The sequence below is a fragment of the Strongylocentrotus purpuratus genome, unplaced genomic scaffold, assembly GCF_000002235.5.
Source record: "Strongylocentrotus purpuratus isolate Spur 01 unplaced genomic scaffold, Spur_5.0 spur5_scaffold_13, whole genome shotgun sequence".
NCBI classification, from domain to species: Eukaryota; Metazoa; Echinodermata; class Echinoidea; order Camarodonta; family Strongylocentrotidae; genus Strongylocentrotus; species Strongylocentrotus purpuratus.
Genome location: NW_022145598.1, coordinates 22,394,797 through 22,413,535, shown reverse-complemented (window position 1 = coordinate 22,413,535; position 18,739 = coordinate 22,394,797). Strand labels below are relative to the sequence as shown.

General features: G+C 36.6%; 1 protein-coding gene across 1 annotated transcript; it reads right to left on the bottom strand.

Annotated features, from left to right (window-relative positions):
• Nucleotides 1–7,940: 7,940 nt before the first annotated feature.
• Nucleotides 7,941–18,390, bottom strand: LOC115923229 (adhesion G-protein coupled receptor G2-like). The gene is made up of 7 exons (XM_030983619.1): nucleotides 18,254–18,390; nucleotides 17,481–17,602; nucleotides 16,707–16,853; nucleotides 16,045–16,230; nucleotides 14,557–14,672; nucleotides 9,186–9,475; nucleotides 7,941–8,011 (listed from the first exon to the last, which is right to left on the bottom strand). Exons 1-7 carry the CDS (start codon nucleotides 18,312–18,314, stop codon nucleotides 7,941–7,943), a joined length of 993 nt encoding a protein of 330 aa, XP_030839479.1. The 5' UTR covers nucleotides 18,315–18,390.
• Between the last annotated feature and the right edge of the window lie 349 nt (nucleotides 18,391–18,739).

Genomic DNA, 18,739 nt, shown 5'->3' with positions numbered 1-18,739 from the left:
ATCCACAAGTCGTCGTCGTCGACTTCCGTATCAACGTATCTTCGTCTTCAATTTTCGTTTCGTCGTTTGAAGGGCTGACTCCTATCTACGACATCACGACTTTCGCTTTTTCCGACGTCGTCGGAAGTCGTCGGAAACGTGACTTTCCTTTTCCACATCTTCGACATCATCAACATCAATAATAGCATCATAATATTACTACTGCTACTGGTAGTAATAAGAGTAATACTAATGATTATGGTTGATACAGGGCTTTCAGTTTCTAGAAAATACAACGCTATACCTCACTAATAATATTTCTTTCCTTTATTTCAGACGCTCTAACATCGCTCTAAGGCAGTCAGTCTGTGACAGGGAGGGCCAGGAACTCGATCCCTACACGTCGTTATATACAACAACTATGAAACAACCAGCCTACGAGGACATCAAAGCAACTAGACACGGAAATAGAGGCCACACAAATGCAATCGAGGGGGTAGAATATGAATATCAAACAATAGTTGAGCATACCTACACATCCTTAGATGCAACAACTATGGAGCAACCAGCCTACGATGACACCATAGCAACTACACGCGGAGATAGAGGCCAAATGAATGCAATCGAGGGGGTAGAATATGGGAATCAAAGAATAGTTCAGCAAACAGCTAGAGTCAAGAAATCAAACTTGGGAGTGGCCAATGAGAATACTGAGCCGGTATACGAGATGCTGAATTAAAATTGATTCCATGAAGTAGGACACAGAACGAGTTTTAAGAACAGTCATACCTGTCTAGAAAGGTCACTCAATGTAAAAAAAAAAAAAAAAAATGGCCACTAGCTGCAGATAGCTTCTACAACACACTTTTCTGTTTCTAGGGAGACAAAATACATAGCCAATAGCCCAATACATAACAGACAGGGAGCCTTAATGGAGAGGTGGCCACGAAGACAAGTTTGACACTCTAGCACGAGCTCTAAATGAAGTTAATAATGTAGCGAGTTTGTCAAAATATTATAGGCCGTTACTTGGGAATCTTTGTCGTTGTTGTTGTTCATTGTTTTCATTCTTTTTATAATGAATAGTATATAGGGAGCGCTAGGCCTGTAAAATATCAAGGTTTCGGAAAGGATAGGGATTACAACTGCGATAAACAAGTGTGGGATTAGTTTTATTAGTACTGATCTTGAAGGAGGGAGTTTGATTGTATATGTGTCATTACTGTTTATGTGGGAGTGTCGTGGTCGAGTGGTTTAAGGCGCTTGACTTGGAGATGCGAAGGTCGAGGGTTCGAATCCCGACACGGCACTAATATCCTTTGTCAAGATAATAACCTGCACTTGCTACTCTCCACCCAGGTGTTAAATGGGTACGGTAGGATGCGACCGTCATTGTTGGTCAAACTGTTTTTGAGCGTCATGTAACGCCTGGCTGGAATGTTCCCCAGGGAGTGGAGATTGTGCACACATTGTGTGCAGGCAAGCACTGAATCCAATGACCGGGGTAATAGTATATTTGTAAAGCGCTTAGAGACATTTGTATTAAGCGCTTTATAAAAATTAAATATTATTATTATTATCATTATATAGCCAAAGCGAAATTGCACTTTAATGTCATGCAGTATCACGTCACTCGCTTCTTCCCTCGCTGCGCTGTTGGTACTCGCATCGAGTCCTCCGTCCGCTTTATGTGAATTGGATATTTGGTAAGTTGACCATGAGGTGGCAATAAACAGCAGGCTGGGGCAGAAAGTTAATCAGATCATGTCGCTTTTATATTTTGAGATGGTCCTTACACGTATAGTATAGTAATATAGTATAAGTATACTTGAATCAAATGCAGGTGTTCTTTCTAGTAGTATACCGATGGTGATATTAGTCTACTATATCTAATCATGTCATAAAAAAGTAAAAAGTCTCTATAGTCTATTTTGGGGGTGCCAAGATTTTTGTAAAATGTATAAGTTGGCGTCCCTGACTAAATATTAATCCACGCCTATTTTTTGGAGGGTAGAATAATTACAATATTGATACTAATGGCTAGTTTACCTTCATGAAATACAAATGCACTTTGTAGTAGTATGCAGATGGTCATATTAATTTACTATTACTATTAATATTGATGTCCAAAAAAATCCTGTCTATGTTGTTATAGTTTTGATCACAATGCTGATTATACTTAGCTTTTGAACGATATTATATCTTATTAATTTTATCTTTTTATGTATTCTCCTACGCTTAATGTAATAATTGTTTTAATATTGCTACTTTGTTCATGTGCTTTTATTTTAAACTGAATGTAATTCAGCTCGTGGGCGGATAATTTCAGTATTTGTAATAAACCATTCAATGAACTTGAAAAAAAACAAACACTTGTTTGGGAGACCAAGATTCTTGTTAAGATTTCATTTCAGGGTAATTAAATTCAACTTCTTTAGAAGCGTTCAGGGACTTTATCTCGTAATGTGATATACCCTTTTCAAGAACGGTTTATCATTATTTCTCTTATTGTCATTATTTTTTATCATAATAATAATTGTTATTATCATCCTTAAAATCAGTGTTCTCATTATTATCCTTACAATTATTTTTATTAATACTTTAATATTGTTATTTTTATATTATCATTATTATTATTCTAAATTCCCCGACATATTAATGAGAAATGAAAAGGGGCAATTAAAATGGCACTAATTAGAAAGGATAAGGGAGCAAGTGTCAAAATAAAAAGGGGCACTAATCAAAGATAAAAAGGGGCACTTATTATAAAGTCAAAGGGAACACCTCTCAGATTCGAATAAGGTCACTCAGCGAGGATAAAAAAAAAAGGGTTTTTGTGAGAAAGGGAAGCGACTCTTGTTAAAAAAAGGAAGGGGCATTTATCAGAAGTAAAAGAAAAAGTTACTTCTTAGAAAGAAAAGGAGGGAATGTGTCAAAATAAAAAGGGAGCATTCATCAGAGGAGAGAAGGGGCACTCATCCAATATGAAAAGGGGTCCTTAACAGAAGGGGTAGAGGCACTTATTACAAAAGAAAAGGGCATTTGTTAAAGTACATTGGGCATCTCTCAGACGTGACAAGGGGCACTTATCAGAGATGGTAAGAGGCACTTATAATAAGAAGAACGGGCACCTCTAAGAAATAAAAAGGGCACTTATCTTAAGTAAAAGGGGGCACCATTCCTATGTAAAAAGGGACACTGTATAGATACTTAAAAATGTAGGGGCACTGTGCCCATCCACCCCTCTGCCTACTGGCTCCGCCGGCACTTGATGATGAAAATGCATGGTGATGGTGGTGGTGATAGCAGTGGCGGTGCCGGTGGTGGTGGTGATGATGATGATATTGATGGTGGTGGTGGTGGCCTGTGGGAATGGTGATAATGATGACGGTGAAATGATCATGAAGATGACGAAGATGTTGGTAGTTATGATTGTGACCAGGCGCGTACGCAGACGGGGGGCGGTGGGATTAAGGGTTAACCCCCCTCAAATTTGTTTAATGTTCTGGTATCAGAGGATAAGCCGACCCTTACTTTTTGTCAAAAAAGAATCTTTTTAAAACAAAACAAAACATTGTGTGTGTTTGGGTAAAAAAAAAACCTTACCCCCCCCCCCCCCCCCCCCCCCCCCCCCCCCCCCATTGAACGAAATATCGGTCGGCCTAATTTCCCAATTTTCGGGACAAAAAAAAAATAAAATCAAAAGGATCCGGGCTAACTCGGACCAGAGACAACTCAGCCCAGCTGCAAAAACGGTCATTTTTTTGTCATTTTGCAATAACCCTTAAACCCTAACTCTAACCCTTACCCTAAACCTAACCCTAAACCTGCAAAAAACTGACCGTTTTTGCAACTGGGCTGAATTGTCTTTGGTTCGAGTTAGCCCGTTTTTTTAAAACAGTCGACTGATTGTGCATTATGTAGATTAGAGGGTAAGTTAAACTTTGGCTCCTCTGAGAATTGGTTGAGTGTTGAATCTCTTCAATTTTATTCAATCTATGTATAAACACGGAACAGGCGTTACAAAAACATGAGAATGTGCATAAACCTTTGACGACTAGCGGAATTCTGTATGAATGGGGAAAACAATGATATAGACATTTGCATAATTCACACTGATGAACATCGGTAAAGAAAAATTAATAAAAAGAATTATTAAGAGGAGATAATGGCACTCTAAAAAGGTATTATTTGAAATTTACTGAAAATTGTTTCATTGGCAATCTCATTATCAAAGTTAAGGACTAAACAGGGAAATGGAACACGAGTCATGAAGTGGTCTGCGTGTGCGTATGTGTGTTTGTGTATGTGTGTGTGTGTGTGCGTGCCTGTCTGTGTGTGTGTTTTTTTTTATCTCGTCTAGGTATCGATTTAATAAAAAATATAGAAAAAAGGTTTAGGGTACCAAACCGAGGACACACATGAGAACTGTACATTCACTTAGTGGACACACACAAAAAAAAAACGTCCCCAGTTTCTTAACCAATGCAAATGTTTTTAATTTCATGCCCTAAGGGAAAGGGATAGGTCCTCGGTTACACAGAAAATTTCACACATGTGCTTACATTCCTAAAAACGTACGTTGTTGCATATAAAGTATTAAACATACACATGACTTCTCGATTCTCACCAGAAACGCATGTGTGTTCGAACAAGTATGCCAAATAAAAACACTATTCTAAAAACCAGATACCTTACTTTCAAAACTTCAAACAAAATGTGTGGCACATTAAATTGAAAGAGGTGAGCACTTATTCTATTGCAGTAGGGGCGGTCGATCACTAGGGGCACCTTTTCGCAGGAACACCGGTAAGGGAGGGAAATTATGTGAAAGACTGAGGAAAAGAAGAGAAGGATGGCGTGTGTGAGAGAAAGAGAGAGAGAAAGAAAGAAAGAGAGAGAGAGATAGAAGGGGGTGATGTAAGGAAATAGTACTGGTCTGCATTTGAATGTTATGTTTTAAACAAGAGATGGCGCTCGTGATAACTCTTTTCTGAGTTATTGGTAGGTACTCTCGAAATCGATGATAAGGACATATTTATGAGGCCAATTCTAAATGGGTTCAGAAAATCAGGGGAAGCCCCTTTTAATCCTATTAAAGATGATGACATGGTTGAAAAATAATCATTTAAATCATTGATATATACTAGATCAATGATTTTGATATGCGAGAAAGAAGGATCAGCGGCGCCTCAAGCGATGCATTTTAAACAGCTGAAATGGGTTGCACTTGAATGGTTGAACACTTAATGGACAATATTCTGAATAGTGTGTACCGGTATTATGTGTACATGTATATTATAATCATTTTAATATGTTGTTTAAGGGATATCGTCTGCTTTGATATTCAAGGACTGGCTGATTCTATAGTGGCTCTCGGGAAATTCATGCGCGCCGAGGGTTGATAGCAGCGGAGGCAAATTTCCCTTGAGCGTATAAAAACAGCCAGACCTCTCGTAGCAGTCGATATCTCTATGCTATTCTCTTCTTCCAATTTAATGATTTTAAGGCTAGTCTTAATGCCTAACATTCACACAGTTAATTGAAACAGTATTTCTCCTGCGGTTATTAATTTCGTCATTTGTGAATGTGTCTGCGAACATGTGCACCTATATATTTTTGTCTTCCATTCGTATTTCTATACGTACATTCCTGTCATGACTATTACATAAAATTTCTTCATTAATTCGTGTAATATACAGTAGGCTTGTGGGTGCACCATGTGATAGAGAGGATTAAGGAGTCCTGAAAGTGTAAGTTAATCATGTATAGGGTTTAGAGACAATTAACTTTGAGCGCTGTATGAAGGTAAATTATAAATTAATTTATTAGTTTCTCTTTTGTGTGCACATTAACCAAGATTAATTCAGGATCAGTGAGTAATTTAATGATAAACTTGGGTGTCCTTTTTCAGGGACATCGTGAACAATGAAGTTTATGCTTTAACAAAATTGGTAAATAATACAACCCAAATAATCTACAATAAAGTACATTTTTCTGAGTAAAATATAGTGATATCAATTTTGGCCGAGATACTCTAAATTGAGAAGCACGTAAAACTAAATAGACAGTATACAAGTTTACTTCAAGAACACATATATTTTTCATTATTTTACAAAGGGTTAAAGCAAAAAAATTAGTATATTTTGTATCTCCTATTATTTTTACATTATTTATTATCCACTTGTCTCTTTCCGTCAACCATGGCACATGTATGTAAATTGTTCCATGAGATTTGCCAAATCTGTCGGTCAATTAAATCTGGTATCACCGAGGCCACTGGCCCGTCTCTGTGATCTCGTGGTAAAGACATTGTCGTTCTCTGCCAGTGACACGGTTCGATTCCCGGGGGAGACAATTTTGTTCAACCTTTGCAAAGAAATTAAATAAGAGAATAGCAATGGGGACCTTGCATTTAAGTAACGCAACCATTAATATTGAATTTCCGCTCGTTATATACATAATTATATATATCATTTAATGACTAAAAATTATTAAAATGAATTGAAAAATACCCATCGAACCATCATCATCACCATCATACTTTTTTAACAATGAAAAGACCTATTCTCTGAGTAATACACCAAAAAAAAAAAATAATCATCTGATCATAAATAATTCGATAAGGTGCATACAAATGTACATATATGATTTCGTCATTGAAATATAATAAAGATGATAACCAATAACAATCACTTGTTTGCCCCAATATGTGGTGACGGAATATTGGTAATTGCGAAATACTCGGAGAACAGGGATAGGGGTTCAACCTACACCAAGGCCACTCCTCCCCTGCCTAGTGTACCAATGTAACATCAGGTTCTCTTAATAAGATCTTCTTCTTGCTTAAAAATAAGTGAATAAAAACTCGTTTACATTTTTAAAAAATCAAGTAAGAATGAGTGCTGAGCTATAGTTAAAACCTCAACTGTGCCATTGGCCTTTGAAAAATTGGTGGTGTAACTAGCATCTACATCATTCCTCTCATTGTGTTTGGTGTCATCCTCTGCATCCTTAGGGAGACTGGCGGCAACATCATTGTTGGTGTAATCAACCTGATCATCATTAACAAGTTAGCCCCCATTTCTTACGGATGTGAGGCTTCCGGACGCAGTAGAGTAGAAAGATGAAAAATCCTTGGAAGGAGTTCAGGACGACGAAGATTGGCTGAGCCACCTGTTAAACGCAAATGTTTCAGAAATAATAATTAGGTATATGCCATTCTCTGTCATGTTCAAAAGATACTAAACATCTAAAGAGGTAATGCTATTGTGTGTAGTTATCATAACTGAGTTCTCAAGATACTTCTTAGAAGAGATAGATACCGCAATGACTTATTCTTGAAGCTAGTTGGCTTTACCTGACTGAATAACGGGATCAAAAGCAGATATCCGGTGACCCAGGTCAGACCGAGCAGGAGCAAGATGCAGATTGCATTCTGGACGAATTCGATAGCCTCTTGGCGTTCTACCTTAGCCTCTCCCTTCATCCGACCAGCGATGTTGGCAGATCGGATCAATTGTCGAACCACCAGGATGAAGATGACAATGTTGATGAGGAGGATGATGGACATGGGAATCAGGAGACAACCGATTTGAGCCCATAATTGTAGAAAGCAGCTGTTGATAGTAAATATGCATTTTATAAAGTGACTGAATTAAGTCAATCAGTACTGACTATCCTAGCCATAGTTATACAAAATGTCCATGGTCCTTGAAACATTTAACTCGCCATTGTAAATGATTTCCCATTATTTATTCTGACAAGTCCAAGCTTTGTCATCCATAAGTTACCAACAACATCAGAGATTGTAATACTCATGAGATACCAATATACCCAATGCCTAAACACTAGAATAGAGTACAGAAACTTCATCTTGCCGAATCCGAATTTTGAAGATCATTAGATATACCCTAGGCTAGGCAATCCAATGTTCCAGCTTGACTTTCAAACGTTACCACTTACAGGTCATCATGGGCGTAAGAGTCTCTAGCAATAGCTCCAGTAAGAACCACGATAAGTGCAGGAATTCCTGAAATGACATATGTGTTTAAGGAAATACAATGTTTATAGTCATTCACAATACGCCTAAATTGAACATGTGCCTAGCTCATTCATTTCTCCGTTTCTCTGATAGACCTACTCATGTTATCGATGTGCTGTCCAGCTCACAAGTTACTACCACGGTTGTGGCGACGCTATTATTATTTATACAATAAACTAGATATCCTGATGTTTATACTCTCTGGGGTTTAGGGTCTTCTTTGTACAAACCACATGAAATGCCGAGTACCATTTAATATTAATAATTACAATGAAGAAATTACACATAAATGGCAACAATGACGAATTCATGTGCATTGTTAGATAATGCCTGTCTGACTATAATCCGTCTTAAAATGATCTTTCCATAACTATTGGCTAGTATGGTTAATTGAACATAATACACTACCAGAGTTTTGGAATTATTTTATTCATTAGAAAACAGAGAAAATAAAAATTTCCTGTGTTAAATTAATAGTTAAAGAATTACGTTTGATCGCCCATTCATTATTTTTTTTATTGCTGAGAGTTGGTTGCAGCATAGCAGGTTGCAGCACCTTGCCAAACTCATTGTTATGCTAATACTGTCAGTACCTACATCTACCCTGTTGGTCATAATGGTGGAATAATTTTGTTCACCCCAATTTATGGAATCATTTTGACAATGATTTATTCCTGATAGATCTAGATAACAGTATATACAATCTTGGATTTCATTGAATAACATTTTGCGAGTGTTTTTTTTTTTGCGTGACTGCTATATAAAGCATGCTTATCAACTAGGGGACCTACGTCCTTAAGTCATAAATAACAGTAAAGAGGATTAATGCCTCACAAAAGGGCACTAATATAGCACATCGACACAGTTTTGATCCTGGGGACTCACAGTAACGAGGCCATTACGTTGCCACTGAATCATGAATGTACGCTACAGGGGCTAGGGTAGGGGGTAGCCCCCACAAATAATATTTGTTTAAAGAAATGCCATAAATTATTAATAATTCATTGCATTTTCTCACGGTCCCCAACAGAAACAAAAATCCTCTGAGTGCCCATGCCTTGAACCATAATGCATGGCCGTGCGGAGGATTTTTTCCTGTTAGGGACCGGGGTGGATGCAATAAATTATTGATAATTTATTGGAACGGAAAGAAATATCTTACCCCACGCAGCGAAGAAAGCCTTGATCATGAAATTCTGGATGTAGGTGTTAAAGATCTTCACAATCATGAGGTAGGTACTGTACCCTTCCACACCCATCCATGCAATGGAAGACAAAACAAAGTAGTGAACTAGAGCCGTCAGTAACCCACAGGGTCCAGCCCGGACCTCACGATAATCTCTGATAGAATCCAGAGAGATCATGACGACAAATGTTGTGTAGAGACACAGCAAGGTCAGGCACAGACAGATGAAGATCTGACTAGTCTGTTTGGTCCTCAAACCCAAATCCCTATCAAGATTGTAACATTGAAATGAGGTTAGGAAAGCAAAAGCGTCGAAGCTAAAGTGTACCATGCATTTTACAGGCTTGCCATCACTTCATAAGCAACACAGAATAATATAAATGTCAAACAACAGCAACAACAAAGAAAAGAAGGAGATTACGTGATTGTGCTTTACTTATTTATCTCTTCTATTAGTGGGGAAAAAACCATAAGAATGGCGACGCGTGCGGAATAAAACTAGTCCGGCTGTAACTATTCACGACGATGTCAAATGGGAAATATACGTACTAACAGATATGTGGTGACTTTAATGCCAGAACCGGAGGTTTACAAGACTTTATTGAAGGCATAGACCCAATGAGACAGAGAAAGACTATAGACTTTGAAGTAAATTCTCAAGGTAGACTGTTTGCAGATTTTTGTGTAACCTCAAATTTTTGCTGTCTGAATGGTCGATATACAAATGATAATTTTACCTGTGTGTCCTACAAAGGAAAATCAGTTGTGGACTATTGCATTGTACCTTACCATGACATAAATTTGTATTTCAATTTTGATGTTTTGTTAGTTGCTGATCTACTAGACAAACACTCAATCCCAGTGGTGGGTTCAGTGCCAGATCACTCAATACTATGTTGGCATTTTTACAGAAAAACAGTGTGTAGAAATAGTGATAACCAGATGCACTCTAAACCCAGTTTTCAAAATTTATCCAAGCGATACCAACTGAATGATATTAATGATTCCTTTATGTCCGATGAAGAAAGTAAAAATGCAGTAAGTGAGCTTATAAGTAAACTAAACTGTGGTCTATCATCGCAGGAACATTTGGACGATGTGTATTATGGCTTTGAAAAAGTAATCCAAAAATGTGTTCATAAATGTTGTAGGGAAAGGAAAACTAGTAGACCCCAAAAAGGTCTTCCCCATTCACCTAAGGTCTGGTGGAATGATAATCTGCAATCGTTATGGAATTGTGTTAAATGTAAACAAAAGGAATGGTTGAAGTGCAAGAATACTGAGGGTAAAAAAGTGATGTTTATTGATTACAAAAATGCACATAAGATTTTTGATAAAGCGGTCAGAAAAGCTAAGAGAGCTTACCAGTATAAAAAAATCAATGCTCTTGATGCAATGGTAAATAAAGACTCTTGTTCATTTTGGAAAGAGATTGGTCGAATAGGGTCAGATGAAGAAAAGAAGTACCAAAATATACCAATGGAAATAATAAATGATGATGGAGAAATAAGTGAAGACTATGATAATGTTATGAGTAAATGGGAAAATGATTTCCATTCTCTGTTTAAAGATAATGGCAGTGGTTTCGATGATGGGTTCTTATCACATGTTAACACACAGTTGAAAATCCTAGAGTGTAATGTTCAAGAATCTGATACTAGAGGAAATGATTTAAACCTTCCTATTGAATTAACAGAGGTGACTGCAGCTGTAAAGAGGGCAAAATTAAACAAAGCTGCCGGAATAGATGGTATCGTTTCGGAGATGGTAAAAAACAATGCTTCAATACAATTCCTTCATGCCCTCCTCTCCTTTTGTTTTGAACGTGGTATTTCCCCTACAGCTTGGCAAAAAGGCATAATCCATCCAATTTTAAAACCTGGAATGGATGAACGTGAACCATTAAGCTATAGAGGTATAACTCTGATATCGGTGATATGTAAGATTTATTGTGATATCATAAGAGAAAGACTAACTCATTTCCTTGAAAAAGAATGTATTATTAAGGAAGAACAGAATGGATTCCGTAAGAAAAGGAGTTGTCTCGACCACCTGTACAGTCTTTACTCTATGATTGAAAACAGAAAGCTTTGTAAAAAAGACACTTTTGTTTGTTTTATATATGCAAAAAAAGCTTTTGATCGAGTTAATAGATCTTTGCTATGGTACAAGTTGAGATTAATTGGTGTTCATGGTAAGCTTTACAATTGTATACAGGCTCTTTACCGGGACACTACGTGTACTGTGAATGTTAATGGTAATCATACTAGTTTTTTTAAAGTAGAGTCAGGGGTCAAACAGGGTTGCCTTTTGTCTCCCGTTCTTTTTAACATTTTCATTAATGATTTAGTTGACAATGTCATGCTATGTAATGGGGGGGATTCAAGTACTAGATACAAATATTGACATGCTTATGTATGCAGATGATATTGTGGTACTTGCTGAAAATGAAAATGACCTTCAACGTATGTTAGACAATATTGGCGCTTGGGCTCGCAAGTGGAGGATTGAATTTAATGCCTCAAAAACCCAAATTGTACATTTTAGACAGAAGTCCCAAGCTAAAACCTCAGCACTATTCAATTGTAATGGAGAAAAGCTTGATATTGTGGACTCCTACAAATACCTTGGGCTGTGGTTTGATGAATTCCTTAGCTTTCAGAAGGGTACCAGAATGCTAGCTCAGTCTGCATCCAGAGCATTGGGTGTTGTTATAAGTAAATTCAAATTGATTGGAGGCTCTTTATTCAAGACATATAAAAAACTTTATGATGCCATGATTTTACCCATACTACAATATGCAAGTGGTATTTGGGGTGTGGATGAATATTCTGTTATAAATAGTGTCTTTTTCAGAACATGCCGTTTTTACTTAGGAGTGGGGAAATATACACCTAACAATGCAGTGTTAGGGGAGATGGGTTGGGACCCACCATTCTATCACCAAATTCAATCGGTTGTTAGATTATGGAGTAACTTAAGTAAACTCAATAGTGACCGCTACCCAAGTAAAATCTTTTCTTGGTCTAAATCTCTAGCAAACAATGGAGTCAAAAACTGGTGTTTCAGAGTCAAAGAGCTTTTTTCAAAATTACAATGTGTACATGTTTTACCTTTAGCTAATCTTGTTAGTACAGACAATTTTGTAAAAACTGTGTCATCGTCATGTAAATTATTTATCGAGAATAGATGGAGAAATTCAATTTTTGACGATAAAAGGAAGAAAGCTCATGCTAAAAATAAACTTAGAACTTATCGAAATTTTAAACAATCTTTGAACACGTCAAAATATGTAATAGAATGTCAAAATAGATCAAACAGACGTGCTTTGGCTTTGTTTAGATGCGGTTGTGCCCCTATAGCTCTTGAAACTGGGCGTTATCAAAATGTCCCATATGAAGAAAGATACTGTGTTTTTTGTAATTCTAGTAACATAGAAGATGAGTTCCACTGTTTTATGATTTGTTCTGCATATAATGACATCAGATCACAACTTCTTTATGATATAATAGAACATGACCATACGTTTTCAGATCTTTCCACATACCAACAATTTATTTACCTAATTTCAGCTGACTCACTAAGCAGTTTAATAGCCAGTTTTGCAAACCAAATCCTAACAACTCGCCAAGAACTTTTGTACTACTTAAATGAATAATTTTTTTTTTTTTTTTTTTTTTTTTCCCTGTGATTGTAATTATGTTATACTTATATTTGTACTATGTTATCATGTCAAATTGTTTATGACTGTTATTTTTGATGTATCACTCATAGGCCTTTTTAGGCCGGCCGTCTGATGACGGGTGTGATTTTTTAATAAAGAAATAAACTAAACTAAACTACTAAATAAAATCGATATAAATACGCTTCCTATTCTATGCAAACAGAACACCATGAGGCAGAGGATGTGATCTACGAAGTTGATAATATATCAATATACGATATCGATATGATATAAACAAATTAATATTGTAACCTATTTATGAACCTCGTCACGCCCTACATCACTAAGCAACTAATGATTTTACGGCAGTTTCTCTTCTCCTTTTTCCCCTCCTCCTCCTCCCCCTTCTCTTTCTCTTTTTATCACAAACTGTACATTGTTGAGAGTAGTTCTCAACTGCCCGGCTATTTCAAACAGAAGTGATACCGAAGAGAACTGTGCTGTAGGTTTACACGTACTTCACAAGTCATTCGATTACGAGATAATTTCATCAAAAAAGGGGGAGGGTATTTACACTGTTGGTCATAATGGTGGAATATTTATTTTTACCCCAGTTTAGGGAAGGATTTGTAAAAATTATTTATTTCTAATAGATCTAGATAATGGCATACATTCTCAGATTTTATTGAATACTAATTTGCGAGTGTTTGTTTTGCGTGACTGCTTAATCATATGTGTGCTACTATGCTAATCAGCTAAGGGACCTACGTCCTTAAGTCATAATTTACAGTAATGAGGATTAATGCCTCACAAAAGGGCACTAGTATATAGCTAATCGACACGATTTTTATCCTGGGGCCTCACAGTAACGAGGCCATTGCTTAGCCCCTGAATCATGACTGTACGCAGTGTTTGCTAGGGTACGCGGCCCCTTCCACAAATCCCCCAAAACGAAAAAAATGCAATAATTTTTCAAAAATTCATTGCATTTTCCCCCGGCCCCCAACAGGAAAAATTCTTCTGCAGGGTTATGCATTATGGTTCAAGGCATGGCCACACAGAAGAATTTTTCCTGCTGGGGGCCGGGGGAAAATGCAATGAATTTTTGAAAATTTATTGCATTTTCTTCGTTTTGGGGGATTTGTGGAAGGGGCCGCGTACCCTAGCAAACACTGCGTACAGTCATGATTCAGGGGCTAAGCAATGGCCTCGTAATACTGTGAGGCCCCAGGATAAAAATCGTGTCCATCAGCTATATTAGTGCCCTTTTGTGAGGCATTAATCCTCATTACTGTCAATTATGATTTAAGGACGTAGGTTCCCTAGCTGATCAGCATAGTAGCACACATATGATTTAGCAGTCACGCAAAACAAACACTCGCAAATTAATATTCAATAGAATCTGAGAATGTATGCCATTATCTAGATCTATTAGAACTAAATAATTTTTAAAAATCCTTCCCTAAACTGGGGTAAAAATAATTATTCCACCATTATGACCAACAGTGTACATTTGCATGATTATTTACTAAATTCTATAAATGCATCTTTTTCACAGTTTATGTGATATTATTTATTCAAATGCTACCAAATAAAATCGAAGATAAAACGACTAGAGTATAGTATGTATTCTGTCTTCTTTGTATTACATACACAATTGCATGATTTTTCCAATGAGCTCACTTGTTCCACAGGTAGGTTGCCAATGTGACAAGAAGACTGAAGATAGAAATACAGCATCCAATGTAAGTCAGGATGTTGTATGCCTTGATAAATGAATCCTCCTGTCTATGGATATCCTGTGACATGAAGAAAAAAAATCAGCCCAAACTAAAACTTCTTCGAATGCACAAATGAAACTGATTATTTGCCCATAAGCTCTCATAAAGTCTATACATAGACCATATTATATTCTCCATCAAAAAATTATTGGCTTGGTTGAGAGCTCGTCACATGACCAGAAATATTTCAACTATTTTAAGGTTGCTCGGAAAAAGTACTATTTGGGAGTACTATTGGGGACTTAATATTTGGGATTTAATTTTTTTTTTTTTTTTTATTTGATTTTGGTTTAAAATTTTTATTCAATAATTTGTTTTTATTTTTAATTCTTTTTCAATAAAAACTGTAAATTTCAATTAAAAAAATTCACAGCAATTTTGTTTGTTTAATATTTTGTTTTATTAGATAAATTGTTAACATTTATAAATCGGGCCGAAAATTTCGCAACGACTCAGCCAGCCGCTGAATAAGCGGGGGGGGGGGGGGGAAGAGGACACTTTCTTCTCTTTTTTTGGTCTCGAAATTTGAAAAATTGACATTTTGCTTTGTTGGGGGGGGGGTGAGGTCACCTTTTTAGGTCAGCCATGGGGATATTTTTTTTTATTTATTTTTTTAAATAATTTTAAAAAAAAAATTAAAAAAAGGGGGGGGGGTTTAGGGGGGTAATGGGGGAGGGGGGTTACACACACAAAAATACCAAAGTTTAACCCCCCCCCCCCCCCCCCCCCCCCCCCTGTGTACGCGCCTGACTTGGACATGAAATTCTTCATTTTAGTATACTGGTTGAAATCAATTTTTTTTTTCATAGCCTATGACATAAATCTAAAATCACCTTTACGGCTAAACTGATTGTAATATTGGATTTGGTCAGGTCTGAAGGACTGGATCCAGCTAGCGAAAGCACGAGACCGCTCATTACATCATCAGCAAGTACACTCTGAATCTGTTTTGTGAATTAGAACTTCAATCTTGTTATTATTCTTATTGTTATTATCATTATCATCATCATCATCATTGTTATCATTACTATCATTAGCATGATGAGGATTGAAAATGAGGCGATTAGCACCATGCACAGACGTTTAAGTAAGGCATTCCTCAAATTCAAAATGTGATGTATCCCGCACACATAAATGCACAAATAATTATGTTGTTTGGTCGATCTCTTTTAAACTATAAAGAAAAATGGTGGAAGTGTCGCGCCTTGTTGGACACACCAGATTGATTGAAACCACAATGGATGAACGGCAGTGTCAGATTTTTTTAAATTCTGTTATTTTGAATATCCATGCAAACAATTATATAACTTGAACATGAAATTTTTTATTTTAGTATACTGGTTGAAATCAAATTGTTTTTTCATAGCCTATGACATAAATCTAAAATCACCTTTACGGCTACACTTGGCTGCTGAATGTTGAGCAACCCGCCATCGGCAACCTCCACACGATTGATTTGTTCCTCAAAAGCCTGGACAAATTTACTTATTGCCCCACCTTCTTCCTCTGCGGCTTCAAGTTCCTCCGTTTCTACCTGAGCTACATTGCTCACAATACTCGTTATAGACTCTGTTACCTGTCAATTCAAATACAAAAGAAGAAGATGATTTAAAATATAATAGGAGAAAGTTGCCTAATCTCGGAAATCAAACTGAATGACGATGGGGTATTGAATAACATGATAGCCTTAGCACAGCTATTATTTTAAAGCTGTTACACAACTTCTGGAAGAAGTCAAAAAGATATGAAAGGACAGACCTAAATCTCTATTGGAGCAAATACAATATTATATCAAAAATTCCAAAAAGAGCCTGATACGGGGTTAGGCTCTTGTAAATTTATCATTCATAACTAGTTTAGCTTTCAGGTGTCCAATGTTGTTGAAACCGGTTATGGGATTTACCTCATTCACATCTATTACAATTTCATACATGTATCGGAGGGAAGACATCGTTTTTTCCCCCAAGAGATAATTATCGGGACATAATAAAATTCGTCAACCACATCGCAACTTCATGTTCAATAGGATTGGTCTGGTATCGTGCAGAATACCTCTTCACTAGTCAGATTTTGCTGCACAATGTTAGATGTTATCTCTGCCACAAGTTTGATGTCATTTGATGTGATATCTTCGATGTTGGAAGTTACAGATGATACTTGCTTGCTCACTTTACCTGCGTTTTTTTCACCTACGATTACCTAAAATTTGAGGGAAATATCATTACAACACGTAAACGTTGATTGATTAAGGTAATATGAAATTAGCGAACATGTCTTCCTTACAATATTGCAATGACACATAACTGGGTTCCTGTTTCCATATACTGTACCATCTTTATTATAATAATAATAATAATTACAGTGCTTATATAGCGCCTAACACTTAATTAATAAGAACTTTAGAAACAAATGCTAAGAACTCAAAATCGTCCAATGCATTTGTGAATGGAATGACATTTAAACAATCAGTAGAATTGATCGACCGTGGGCTATTCATTACCTGTTACGCTTGATTTTATACTTTTAAATGTAAAGTAACGATACATTCAAAATAAGAAGTTCTGTAAGAAAGGAACTTGAATATTTTTTGTGTAAAATTGTACACAATAGTTGGTAAAAAATAATGTACCAAATTGGTTGAAATCTACTCAATGATAGATTATTTTATTCTTATCTGCTTTAAAAAGAAAAAATTATCAAACTTTTTTTTTCAGGTTATCATGATCAGTGGTATCTACAATATACTAAACACGATTGCATTACATATGAAAGTTATTAATAAGCCTCTTTTCAATGATCGAAATTTGAAAATAAAATTCCAAAAACCTTTGCAATTTCGGTGAGAATGTCTTTGACATTTCTAAATGGTCCGCAATTATCCACTGGCTGCCACTGGCTCTTGGTAATACCATCGCCGATACACAGAGCCCGTCCAATAGGTTCATTGGCTGTTCGGTATATTAAAAAAAAAAGAAACATACCTTTATATATGATCACCAGAACGCTTGCAAACAATTATTACCATATACGAAGAAAGAAGGAGACATAAATAAAGTAAAGATGTATCGGATATGATTGAAATTTTCTCAAGCTATTCATGACTCTTGAACTATTCAATACGTTCAACAACACAAGCGGATATAGAATATCAACTTAGGTCCGAGGGCTGGGAGCTTGGGGTTCCTGCATTTATTGTCTACGTGTCCCTCGCTTAAATTCATTTTTATTCATGAAACAGTTTGGGGGCTTGGATCTATAGGGAGGTGCTTTTAGACTCCAAGCCCCTATCTAGATCCGCTAGTGTTAAATAATGAAGTGAAAACACACTACATCTGTTGAACATCATGATATCAAGGCTATTTGGGAAATGATATTGCGAGTAAATGAGTCGTTTTCGGTCGCGCAGTTGCCATTCATCATTAACACTTTACAGGAAAGAAAACGCGGCGGTTTTTTTTTTCTTTTTTTTTTCGGTGGATTACCGCGCCATATCTGAACATGCCACTAGGGAAATGATCATATTGATCGTGCTATCCTACCTAATCCCCCGTCTACATCCTCAAATAAAAAAAAATGAATGAAAAACCATCAAAACCAACCTTGAGTAGTGTTGAATGGACACATTCCTGTTGAATTTGCCCATTTTCCGTTCTCACCCATCGGGAATTGGACTTTTTCAAACCGAGGAGATATCCATGAGATATTCTGGCAAAAAGCTTGAATAAAAAGTATTGAAAATAAAATCCCCTTAACAAATTATAATTCCATGTTAGTTATTACTTTGTTTATCTACTTTAAAGTGACTTGCTGCAAATTGTGCAGGTATTCTTTTTTCAAAGATGTGTCAAATGCTAGGGATAGTTAAACATACAGCGAGAAGGCGACTGGTTTAACTATTCAAGGCGCCATAATTTAAGTAGAGAAAGCGAGTTACGTGTATGAACAACTCGACAAGGCGCCTTGCTTAAGCCGAGAGATGTCATCTCGTCTTGGCTACTTTCAGCAACTCGCATTCTTGTCTTCTCGGCCTGAAAGCGCTCTGATGAGTTTTATCTATTACGGGCCTTTTAGCATTTTCATCTTAA

Excerpts from the sequence above, each read along its gene's own strand:
- LOC115923229 (XM_030983619.1), bottom strand. The coding sequence starts at position 18,314 with ATGGGTGAGAACGGAAAATGGGCAAATTCAACAGGAATGTGTCCATTC. Across the intron at positions 17,603-18,253 it reads TCCATTCAACACTACTCAAG|CCAATGAACCTATTGGACGG; the intron begins GTTGGTTTTGAT and ends TATACCGAACAG. Across the intron at positions 16,854-17,480 it reads TTCTCACCGAAATTGCAAAG|GTAATCGTAGGTGAAAAAAA; the intron begins GTTTTTGGAATT and ends CTCAAATTTTAG.